This window comes from Leopardus geoffroyi, chromosome A2 (assembly GCF_018350155.1).
Source record: "Leopardus geoffroyi isolate Oge1 chromosome A2, O.geoffroyi_Oge1_pat1.0, whole genome shotgun sequence".
Lineage (NCBI taxonomy): Eukaryota > Metazoa > Chordata > Mammalia > Carnivora > Felidae > Leopardus > Leopardus geoffroyi.
This window is the reverse complement of record NC_059331.1, coordinates 157,034,391-157,047,094: the sequence shown is the minus strand read 5'-3', so window position 1 is coordinate 157,047,094 and position 12,704 is coordinate 157,034,391. Positions and strand designations below refer to the sequence as shown.

Sequence of the window (12,704 nt, the reverse complement as noted above, 5' to 3'; positions counted from 1 at the left end):
TTTTTGGAAGCACCATACCTTCCTGCATATCAGACTTAATATCAAACACCAAGTGCTGTCATAGGCCTCATTCTTGCATTCCCTTAAGTGGCACCTTTTTGCAGCAAATTTCACATAATAATGTTCAGACGACTGTATTTACGCTTCAGATGACTTTGTGTCTGGAACACAGGTGAGTCAGGCAAGAGTAATCCGTGCCTGCCTTATGATCCCACAATTGCACCCAGTAAATAATTGTGCCAGACCAGAGATTTATCAGAGTTAGCAGAGGAACTAAGACTTCTTAGACCTACACTTTGTCTTGGGGAATTTGTTTTATTTTTTTCCTTGCATAAAGTCTCTGCAAGACACATTATTGGCGTCAGTTTCCAAGTGGGAAAACCCAGCCAAATATTTTCCCAGGTCGCCCGTCCAAGGCAGGTCAGAATATGAACAGACAGAAAGTAACAAGCATCCGAAGTCCTCCTCGGCAGGTAGCCTCCCAGCTGAAAGGCGAGTCAAGGACTGTGTCAGCGCCGGTGTTTCTGAAAGGCACTTTTGGGCCAATGTTCCAGTCGTGAAGATGTCTCCCTCTACCAAAATGCAGGAGGGGCAGCGGTAGGGTCGGCGTGGCCTAGGCTTGTGTGCTAATCCGCCATCAGCGTGCTGTGCCTCCTTTAGCAAATCACCTGAACTCTAACAACCGGCATTTTCACCTGCAATGTGGGTAAATTGCTCTATCTCACATGGGTCTTAAGAAAAATAATTGAAATAATGTACTTAAGTATAGGGCACCTTGGGGCGCCTGGGCGGCTCAGTCGGTTAAGCACCCAGCCTCCGCTCAGGTCATAAGCTCACGGTTCGTGAGTTCGAGCCCTGCACTGATGCAGGATGCACTGATGCACTTTGTCCACGGAAAGTGCGTACGTAGCCTGCTTGGGATTCTCTCTCTCCGCCCACTCTCTGCCCCTGCCCCACTCGTACTTTCTGGTTTCTGCAGGTACCGACCTGGGCAGAAGTCGCAATTTCAGCTTTTCTGACTGAAAGGGCTAGGTGTGGGAGCGAGCGGCAGCCTCCAGAGACCTCCCCACCTTCCGGAACTCCCAATGGCTTAAAAGCACTCCTCCCCTGTTAACTCTCGTTCTGCTTAAAATTGCCAGAGAGCTCTTGTTTCCTTGGCTGAATCCTCTGATAGGCTGGGAGCCCCCTAGTCACTTAGCTCCTGTACTGGGGGATACCCTGGCCCCACTCTAGTGGAACTAAGACAGGACTAACACAGGACAAACACACATTCTCTGGCTGGAAGCTAGTCCTAGAAGCGGGGGAGGCAATAGCCACGGTCACCCCACATCGTGACGTGCGACCTCCCCACCACGGCTCAGCTGGTCCTGAAGTGGAAGAGACGGTGCTCTGCTACGTCATAGTGACCAAGGCCCAGGAGACGCCATGGAATTTTAGGGAAATGTTGATTTCAGAGGCACGGAGACATAGATTTGACTCCTACCTCTGCTACTTGAAATACGACATCTATGGAAAGCCCATGAGCTACTGTTTCTTTCTTATGTATAATATGGCATCCGGAGAATTTCCTCATCTGTGAAATGGACACACTAATGTCTATCTTGCATTAAAACATGTATCGTACGCAGACACTCTAGCACAAACGCAGCAGCTCCTCACACTGGCTAGGGACCGTGAGAATATTCACGGAATCTGGGCCCCAAAATGTTCAGGAGTGCTCCGGCTGAGCTCAGCAAGGCAGAGTGCTGGGAAAAAACTGGAAGCATCCTTAGAAGTTGGCTGAGGCCCCCCTCCCCCCTCCCTCTTACATCCTCAGCTGGGACAGGAAAGTTTGAGTACGGAGAGCCAGTCCTGCGGCAGGGCTGTGCCTAAGCTGCTGGCACACAGATATGAGGCTGAGTCTCCCAGCTCCAGGGATCTCATGTTCAGCTGGGAGCTGTAGTCACTGAACTGTTCAACGGAGAAGTGACTGGGGAGGTTTCCTTTCCCTCTTGTCTCCTGGTCAAAGAGCTCAATGAGGAACTGGGGGCCCTGCCCCGGGGCCTGCTGGTACCAGCTCACACTTCTGTGTCCAGACATAGGACGGCATTTCAGGACGGCCTTCCCCCCGCTGCCTTTGACCAGGTGTCTGGGGGACTGGGTGACTCCAGCACCCGCTGGACCTGTGGAGGAAGGAGATAGTGGCTGACAACGTGGCCCAGGAAGGAGTCTGAGATTCTAGCAGCAGTTCAGGGGGTGTCCCACCTGAACTCAAGACTCACCTGTCCCCAGGAGACAGAGGGCCACACAGCAGAACAGCTGGATGCCCCTGGCTGACTCAGGCAGGACAGGACCCGCCATCTTCCTACTCAGGGCTCCGGTCTCCTCCCTTTTCTCTGTTTGGAGGGCTTGCCTGTGACGTCACCGTTCTGACGTCGCTGTCCTTGTGTAGGCTCCGGCAGGCACCCTGCACTGCCTGGACGGGCTCAGCGGATGCACGGCCCCCTCCGTCTTGTCCAGAGGCCTACTGGGCAGGCGTGCTGGCCGTGCTAAGCCGGGCCGGGCAGGGTCGGGCCAGGTGGCCATCCCCCGCAGCTTCTCTGTTTTCCTCCGTGCTCCTCTCTCTGCACCTGGCTTGGATTATGCAGGCTGCCTCCCTGAAGCCGGTCACATTGCACCAGTGGAGGCTCCGAGAGATGCCTTTACACCAAGAAACGTGGAGTTCGTAGCTCCCTGTTGTGGCATCAGTTCCCGTGGGAAGATTCTGATCAGCCCTTCCCGTGCCAGCACTAACTCCGATTCACCCGCTACCTCCTGATGCCCACCAGGGCACCGCTTCCCCTCAATCCTCCCTCTCCCACCTGCTGCCCTCAGTGGCTCCCTCAGTGGACCCGCAGCGCCCCCAAGTGGCCCAAGCAGGCCACGTACTGTCAGACTTGGGCCCCAGGATCCGCTAGGGCAGGACAGCTCTGGGGGATTGGACGTTCACCTGTATCAAGCTCACCCTTTGCACGTGACCACGTGGGAGGCATGAAGCAAACCTTTTTCCGAGAAAAGAATAAATATTCTAAATCTCATCAGTTAGTGTTCTAGGAAAGGGGATACCAGCCAGTCATTGGATGCCCGCTGCCCTGGAGAGGGATAGGACTTTGGGCAAAGTGCTGTCTTTAACCAAAGAGAATTCCTGCAAGTGGCTGACGGGTAGAGTTCTAGCAGCCAAAAAATCTAAGCAGCTGGGGAAATAAACCCATCAATCCTATGAAGAGGGAAGTGCCTATATATACTCTCTCTCTCTCTCTATATATGTATATATATATACTATACTGAAGAGGGAAGTGCCTATATATATACTATATATATATAGTGTGTATATATATATAGTGTGTATATATATATATATACATATATATATATTAAATACCCTGTTCACATCTTTTGCTATTTTTTAAAAATTGAATGACTTGTCTTTTCATATTATTGTCTTTTCATATTATTGGCTTCTAGGAATTCTATACATTGTGGATACTTGTCCTCTCTCAGATAGCCATCTATCTATCTTAATATCTTTTGATGAACAGAAGTTTTACCTTTTTGATAAAGAAAAATTTACTTTTTCAAGAAGAGAACATTTTTTTGTCCTCTTCAAGAAATCTCTGCCCCCTTCAAGGTCAGGGAGCGAATGTGCTATGTTTTCTTTCAGAAGCTGTATAGTTCAGAAGCTGTAGAGATCATTGAGGATATTGACCCGGCTCATAATAATTTTCCTTTACGGCAAGGCCAGTAAGCTTTTTCTGTAAGGGGTCAGAGAGCACACGGCGTCAATGTGGTGCACTAAGGTCCCCGTTCTCACCACTCAGCTCCAACATCTTAGTGCAAAAAAAGCAGAGACGTCTGTAAAGGAAAGGGCATGGCTGGTCCTCCAACAAAACTTGCTTTATGGATACTGAAATCTGAATTCCATGTAATTATTGTCTGTCCCAAAATATCATTCTTTTTATTCTTTTTAACCATTAAAAAATGCAGAGACCATTATTGGCTTTGGGGTCACATAAAAGCAGGCAGACAGGGCGCCTGGGGGGCTCAGCTGGTTGAGCGTCTATGGCTCAGGTCATGATCTCATGGTCCCTGAGTTCAAGCCCCTCTTTCAAATATAAATAAACATTAAAAAGAAGTTTAAAAAAAATGGTAGGCAAAGGCCATGTTTGGGTTGTGGGCCTTAGTTTACCCACTCCGAATTTATGGTGTGACAAGAGTGTTGAGATTCATCCTTTTTCCATGTGGATTCACAGTGCCTCTAGCGCCATTTGTTGGAAAGACTGTTTTCCTCTCTGTGCTACTTTCAGTGTTTGGTTTGGGGATTACAGAAGGGCATCTTTAACTTATCATAGTCTACCTGCAAAAGCAGTAATTGTTTTCTTTTTATTCATACCCTTTATTAGGGGAAGGAAGTTTCTAATTCTCCTTATTTGCAAAGACTCTTTATCAGCAATGGATGTTGGATTTTTCAACTATTTTTTGAATATCTATAGAGGTGATCAGATGATTGTCCTTTTTTAGTATTTGATATGGTAAATCACAATGATAGTTTTCTTAATTTTTAATTTTTTTTTTAGAGAGAGAAAGAGAGTGAAAACTTTAGAGAGGGGCAGAGAGAGAGAGAGAGAGACAATCGTAAGAAGGCTCCATGTTTAGCACAGAGCCCCGTGCAGGGCTTGATCCCATGACCCTGGGATCATGACCTGAGCCAAAATCAAGAGTCAGGCACTCAACCAACTAAGCCACCCAGGATCCCCCATTGATAATTTTTTAAATGTTTAGCCAACTGCACGTTACTGAGACAAACTCCACTTGGTCATGATGCGTTACCCTTCTTAGATATTGTTGGATTCCTTATACTAAAATTTAAAAGGATTGTTAATCTGTGATCATGAGGGATATGGGCCTGTAGTTTTCTTGCAGTGTTTTTGTCTCATTTTGGTATCAGAGTAGCGCTGGCCTCAGAATGAGTACAGGAGGGTTCCCTATCCTTCCATAGTCCCCCCAAGGACAACTTTAGTATTTTATAATTTATAAACACTTTATAGTTTCCCTTTTCTTTCACTCTTTGTCCCATGGTCAGAGAACATACTTTGTATGACTTAGATTCTTGTAAACATATTGACACTTATTTCAAGCCCAGAGTCTATAGTCCATCTGGGTACATGGTCATGTGCATTTGCAAAAAAGATATATTCTGCTGCTGCTGTTGTGTGAAGTATTCTATTAATGCCAGTTCGGCCAAGTTGGTTCAGAGCGTTGACCTTACTGACATGCGCGTGTTAACTTGTTTAGTCAGTTACTGAAAAGTATTACAATGATGGTCTTAGTTGTGGACCTGCAGCCCTACCCATTTGCTTCAGGATTTTGAAGCTCTGTTTTTAGGAGCATAAACATTTATGGTTGTTACATCCTCTTAAGAGATGGCCCCTTGGTCATTAGAATATGAAGCTGCTTTATTCCAGAGGATCTTCTGTGCTCTTAAATTTACTTTGTCTGGTATCAGTATTGCTTTCCAGCTTTATTTTGATTAGTGTTATCATGGTACACCTTTTCTATCCCTTTACTTTTTACATTCTGAGTCTTTATTGTGCATTTCTGGAAGGTAGCATATGGGTTTTTTCATTCAATATCACAATTGATTCTTTCTAATTAGGGCCTTTAGACTATTTAGATTTGATGTCATTACTGATCTGGTTATGATCATGTCAATCATGTTGCTATTTATTTTTATTAGTCTTGTCTCTTCTTTTTTTTTTTTTTTCAACATTTATTTATTTTTGGGACAGAGAGAGACAGAGCATGAACGGGGGAGGGGCAGAGAGAGAGGGAGACACAGACTCGGAAACAGGCTCCAGGCTCTGAGCCATCGGCCCAGAGCCCGACGCGGGGCTCGAACTCACAGACCGCGAGATCGTGACCTGGCTGAAGTCGGACGCTTAACCGACTGCGCCACCCAGGCGCCCCTAGTCTTGTCTCTTCTTTGTTCCTTTATCCTTTTTTAAACATCTTATAGATTAATTGAGCATTTTCAAAATTATTTTATTTTTGTTTTTATTTTTTATTTAAATCCAAGTTAGTTAACATATAGTGTCAGAATGATTTCAGGAATAGAATCTAGTGATTCATCACTTACAAAGAATACCCAGTGCTCAGCCCAACAAGTGCCCTCCTCAATGCCCATTGTTTAGCCCAACACCCCACCAGTAACCCTCACTTTGTCCCCTGTATTTAATAAGAGTTTCTTGTTAACTGGGCATTTTTGTAATAATTCCATTTTATCTTTTTTGTTGCCTTTTTAGCTATGCGTTTTGTCATTTTAGTGGCCCTAGGGGTTGTGGTATACAGTATTCAAGTGCTATTATACCACTTCACGTAGATTATGAAAACCTGACAATAATGTGACAATTACACATTTTCTCCCTCCCGATCTTTATGGTATGTTACCATGTATTTTACTTTCACATATATTATAACTCCCCCCACGTCGGAATTATTTTGGCAGATACACCCAATTGTCCTTTAAAGACATTTACGTTTTTAAAACCTTGCCTTTGGGTCATTACGCATTGGACTCCTTGAAGTTTCCCGGTAGCTCACCAGTTCCCTTCTCTCTCCATTTCATGATGAATCGTTTACGATTACGCCTTCGAGACCATTCATCTTCTCTCCCATCATGTCTAATTTGCTACTAATTCCATCGATTGTGTTTTTCATCACAGAAATATATTTTTATCTCCAGAAATTTGATTTGGATTTTGAGTTAATTTTGAACACATAGGATATAGTTATAGCAACTGTTTTAATATCTTTGTCTACCAATTTGTCATAAGGGGGTTTGTTTCTGTTCGCCGATATTCCTCCCCATCATGGGTCATATTTTCTTGCCTCTTTGCATTCCTATAATCTTTGATTAGATGCCAAACATTGCATATTTAACATTTTTAGGTGCTAGATGTTTCTATACTTCCATGGCACTCTTAGCTTTATTCTGTGATTCAGTTAAGTTACTCGGAAACAAAAAGCAAATAATTCCTAGCAGGCATTTACTCTTGAAGAATTTGGCAAGATTATTCTAAACGTGTATGAAAACTACGCAAGGGTCAAGAGTGGTCAAGAACTCTTACTAAAAAGGAGCAAAGCTTGAGAAATTAGACCTCAAGATATCGAGCACTATTATAAAGCTATAGTAATCAAGACAGTGTGTTATTTGCACAGGGACCGACGAAACAGACCAACGTAACAGATTAGAGATGTAAGAAAACAGACCCACACATATACAACGACTGATTTATGACAAAAGCGGTATTACAGAGTAGTGAGGAAAGTGTTCTTCAACAAACAGTATTGGGTCAGTTGGAAAAAACATATGGAAAAACATAGTGACTCCTTCCCCATTTCATACACAAAGAATTAATCCCAGTTGGGCTGCAGATCTAAATGTAAAAGGTATAAAATAGAAAGAATTTAGAAGAAAATATAAGAAAGCATGATCATTCTGAAGTAGGCAAAGATTTCCTAAACTGGACACCAGAATACAAAATGGAATGACTTTTGATTAAAATGTTTTGTTTATCAAAAGATACCATTAAGAGAGTGGCAGAGCAACCCACAGGGTGTGTGCATATGTGCACGTGTGTGCACATTGCATGGGTGAGCATGAGTGTGTGTGGGTGGGTGCATGTGCATGTGTGCACCAGCTGGAACCCTCCGATAGCCCTGGTGGGGGCATCATGTGGCAAAGCTACTTTGGAAACCTCAGAGTCCCAAATGGCTGATAAAACTGTCATTCAGATCTTCTCTGAATCACTTCCTTTCACCACCTTCTCAAGTGGAGTTATATTTTACGAAAACCAAGCTGGGCTTCTATTAAAAAAAAAAACAAAAAACTAGAGAAGAAAGAAATTAAACACAGAATCGTCAAGAAATAAAAAAGGAACATAGGAACATATGTTAATGTGCATTGTTGCGGCTGACGGTTGTTCTGGACAAATGATATCAGTGGCAATAGTTACTAAGGATTCTAATGTGTTTATCTTTATGGCTGGTAGCTACATATGACCTTAGCGGTGTTCCATATCGGCTGGCCCACCCCTGGGCAGAGCGTGGCCTGAATTAGTGACACTGAGTAATAGTTTATTATAAATGTGCTGAAACTTCATAGTTTTACAAAAGGCTATGTCACTATACCTGAGTCTAAGCTCTGACATTCTATCCCAATTATAGAATCTGTTTTTAAAAAGTTTATTTATTTTGAGAGAGAGAGAGAGTGCTAGTGGAGGAGGGGGCAGAGAGAGAGAGAGAGAGAGAGCGAGAGAAAGAATCCAAAGCAGGCTCCTCACCGTCAGCACAGAGCCGGTGAGAACTGTGAGAACATGACCTGAGCTGAAATCAAGAGTCGGATGCCTAACTGACCGAGCCACCCCGGCGCCCCTAGAATCTTGAACTGTATGAAGGAATCCCAGAAGCACAGGAGCCAAAATTATTATAACCCAATAGATGTTCTGGTATTTTGAAGGCTATTTCTTGACCTTTTACTATCAGAAGAAGAGCCTAAGTCCCAAATCCACATGTTGCCCCTGATGAAGAAGAAGCAGGCAACTCCTTTGTGCGGGGATTCTGTGAACTACGAGAAGTAAACACATGAGGTTGGTGAAGAGGAAGGAGGTGGCTGTGCCCCACTGTGGTAGGGCTGCTGGCACAGAGGTACACAGCTGAGTCCCCCGGCTCTGCACGCTGGATCTGCAGAATGGAGTAGGACCCCTCGGACCTGTTCACTTGGAACCGATCGTTGCTGGGCATCCCTGAGGAGTCTACTTTGTCCTTGTTTCGGAAGGAAACGAGAAACTCCGGGCCTTGCCCCACGGCCTGTCGGTACCAGTAGAGGCCAGCATGACCAGAAATTGGGTCACACCTGAGGTCCACGTCCCGGCCCCTCTTTGTGACCTTGTGCCGGGGGGACTGGAGGACACCAGCTCCTGTGTGACCTGTGGAGACAAAATTGGGAACAGCGAGGAGGAAATTGACTGCAATCATTGCATGTATTTATCCCTCACACTCACACACATGCGCTCACTCGGTTTTCTGAGGACTCACCTGCCCCCAGGAGACAGAGGGCCACGCAGCAGAGGAGTCTGGTGCCCATGGCAGGGTCAGGACAGGGCTAGGATGTTCGTCCCATCAGGTTCTCCTGAGCACGAGCGGAGGAGGAGGGAGGCCCCTCATCCACGCAAGGGAGTTGGCTTAGTGACATCACTGAACCTCACGTTCAGCTGCTATCAATGAATTAAATCTAAGGTTCCAGCCACCTCGAGATGCACCATTCTATCCTGACCATTAAGGAAGAAAAAAGATGAGTGTCGCTCATATTGAGAAATGTTAAAAGGGAAAAAACTGTGAGGCATAGAATGAATGGAAACTGGTCATTCGAAATTAGATGGACACGGATACGCGGATTCCGTTCAGTCCACTGGTCGTGAGCCCTCTGGCCACAGCGCTCAGCTGCTGGTACCCGCACCGGGCGTGTGGCCTTCCCCGTGTCTTGTGACTTCTCCGTGTGTATGTGTGTGTGTGTGCATGGCACCTCCAACCTGACGGCTGGAATGCTGGCCTCATCACCTCCCCCTGCATGCTTCTATTTCGACCTCAGCCCTGCGTTTGCTTGGTCGAATCCACGGTTTGGGTATGGGACTTGTGGGGGCTGAGGCGGCCACATCTGTGTCCGGAAAACATTTCCAGTTCACAGTTCAGAGCTGCGTGATGTCGGGCTCCACAGATCTTCGTAGCACTGCGTCCAGTCTGAAGACGGTCCTCCCAGTGACCTTGTGGTTCCTGCCCCTCCTCCCACACAAAGACGAGCAGACTGTCCTGTATAATCTGGTTCCAGCATGTGTTAGCTCAGCCTGTGCACAAGGCCATCAACCCCCGCAAACCTGAGCCTCTTCATCTGTAAAGCGGGTTAACACCCCCTCACAATGTCTTATGAGGAGGAACTGAGAGATTGTGTAGTTTCTAGCAAGTGCCCACCCCTTTCTCCCTCCGGTCTTGTCTTGTGAGGGGGTGTGGCTGGGGCTCTCAGACCTCCAGGACTGTGAGTGATGGAAACACTGTACTCATCAAGAAGGAGTTGGAGTCGAGAATGTGGGAGCATCAGGAGGCTATTCCGTTCCCGGTCAGGGAAGCTTTTCTTCTGGGGCGTCTCGGTGGCTCAGTTGGTTAAGCAGCCGGCTCTTGGTTTCTGTTCAGGTCAAGATCTCGTGGTTAGTGAGTTCGAGCCCCACCTGAGGCTCTGCACTGACAGTCCGGAGCCGGCCTGGGATTCTCTCTCTCTGGCCCCCCACCTAAACATAACAAGTAAATAAACTTTTTTGTTTTTTAAAGGGGCTGTCCGATCACTTTGGGAAAGATCAATCAGGAAAGGTGTAGGACAATGATGACAGAGTCAACGTATCTGTCACCCCATCGTGCAATCTGAAGATGGCACCAAATAGGAGCCAGTTAGGTGTCTATCAACGAGGACAAATAGAGTCCAAAGTAGATTAAAGGGGGAAAGTATGCACGTGGCAATGAAGGTGCACAGGCGGTCCCACTTTTTGTAGATGTGTTTGGGTGGACAGGTTTGCATGAGCCCAGAGGAGAGAGCTGGTAGGAAACACACCAGGGTATTCATATTGGTTTCCCACCTGAGGTAGGGACAGATAGAGGTGTGTTTGGAGAGGAGAGAGTGTTATTAACCTTAAATATCTTCTTTACACATTGTTGGTGTTTAAATTACAAAACATAGCTTAACCGCATGACAACTTTACATTCAGACCCTTGATCGGGTTGCAAGACGTGTGGGGTCTAAATGGACAAAGCCCAGAAAGGCACGAGCCATGGAACACTTATAAATGCCCATTTTCTTTGAATACGCCAAGGGGAGACTGTTACATAAAAGATCACAAGCCCTCCGTGCACATGAATGGCCTCTCCCTGGCGAGGAAGGTGGGCAGTGAGGTTCGCACACTTGACGTTGCCTTTAGCTGGTGCCGACTGTGAATTTGCACGGCTCCTATCTCTGAAAGACTGACCACCGCCACGGAGGGGAGGTCCTGACTCCTCATTACAGAACAAGCTTTGAAGAATCCCTTGATTTGAAAAAGAAGGGGCATGAGCGCCCTCTAGTGCCTGCATTTCCAAACTCAGTAAAAATAAGTTGGCGTTTTTACAGGCTAGAAATGCTTTTTTTTTTTTTTTTTTTTTTTTAATTTAAATTCAAGTTAGTTTAGCATATAGTGTAGTAATGGTTTCAGGAGAATTTAGTGATTCGTCACTTACACAGGACACCCAGTGCTCATCCCAACCTCCTTCACGCCCATCACCCAGTCATCCCCCACCCAACCCCCCCCCCCCCCAACCCCCCCCCCCCCCCCCAGCAATCCTCAGTTTGTTCTTTAATTCTAATTCAAGCAGCATTGTTACAAGCTGATTGTGATGTTGTCCCAGGGTCTGTCAACAGGTCACAGCTTCCTCAAATAAAGTCTTTGCAAATGAGTGGGAAGAGAGGCTGTCCCCAGGGAAGATGTTCTGACTCGGTCTTTGTCAGGTTTGACTCTTTGAAATAAATAGTCTATTTTTGGTCTTCCCCTGCCTTAGGAGATGAAACTGTATTAGTCTTTAAAGCTTTGATGTGAATCATTCAGGCAAACTGGGGTTTCAGTCTCTCCTTGGGCCATCCTAGGCAAGCGGTTCATTATTTCCATCCAGAAAGACTCTTACAATTCTTCAAGGACTAATACAGGGCCTCTCCCTATAAATAGAGCCTCTGAGTTCACAAACAGCCTTACTCATCTGGCAAAGGAAGGGGAGCCGGGCAAGGGTCCTGCACCCCGTCCACAACACTGTCAGGGTGCTAGCTGGGGGACGCCGGGGCGCAGGGTTGAGGGACCCTCAGCTCGGTGACTCTGGTGTTGCCCAGGGATACGGGGACGTGGACATCCATGCCATGGTTCAGGGTTTTAGGCTGGTTACTTTGGCCCCTAACCTTTCCCATGGGTATGTGTGCCTTGGGAATCACCATCCCCCCCCCAACAGAAGAGAGGAGCCATTTTTCTCTCTTCTCCGTCACCTTTGAATACCAGAGTTTGACATCCTGTTTCTGATCATGCTGCCATTTAGGGAGTCCAGGAGAGGCTTCCCTGGGACGACATCTTCCCTGATGGGGACAGGCCCACCTGTGTCTTCTGCTGGCCTGTCTGTGCAGGGAGGTGGCTGTGGGGTGACGGCTGGAACAAGAGGACACAGAGGTCAAGGATGGACTGTCAGACACGAGGACAACACCTGTGGCTGTGACAGAAAGTCACAGGCCTGTCGGGGATTTCTCCTTTGTGGGTGCGATACTATATCAGCTTAGCTCTGTTCGGGGTCCTATTGATACCTATACATATAGTGCGGACGACAACCATATGCATCTCAATGTCCCTTTCTGTCCCATTCTTGTTACTTTGGGGGTCTGGGTAGTTCCCGTATCTGTGGCACCCGAGGTTGAGAGAAGCCGAAGCAGGAGACAGTGCCCAAGAGCGACCCTGATAAGGTAGACTCAAAGTAAAGGCTTAGAATAGGGCTTAGTGTGCCCCAGGACAGGGCTCTAGAGGGCTCACCGGCCCCAGGGGACAAAGGGCCACACAGCACAGGAGCCTGGTGGCCATGCA

General features: G+C 46.6%; 1 long non-coding RNA gene and 1 gene segment (V, D, J or C); one reads left to right on the top strand and one right to left on the bottom strand.

Moving 5' to 3' along the window:
* Positions 1–295: 295 nt before the first annotated feature.
* LOC123607003 lies at positions 296–2,822 on the bottom strand. The segment is given in 2 exon segments: positions 296–2,162; positions 2,262–2,822. Coding segments are annotated over 2 exon segments (429 nt in total).
* An 8,727-nt stretch (positions 2,823–11,549) lies between these two features.
* Positions 11,550–12,459, top strand: LOC123607011. The gene is made up of 2 exons (XR_006716608.1): positions 11,550–11,599; positions 12,172–12,459. It is a non-coding gene; the product is annotated as an uncharacterized LOC123607011 (long non-coding RNA).
* Positions 12,460–12,704: the final 245 nt, after the last annotated feature.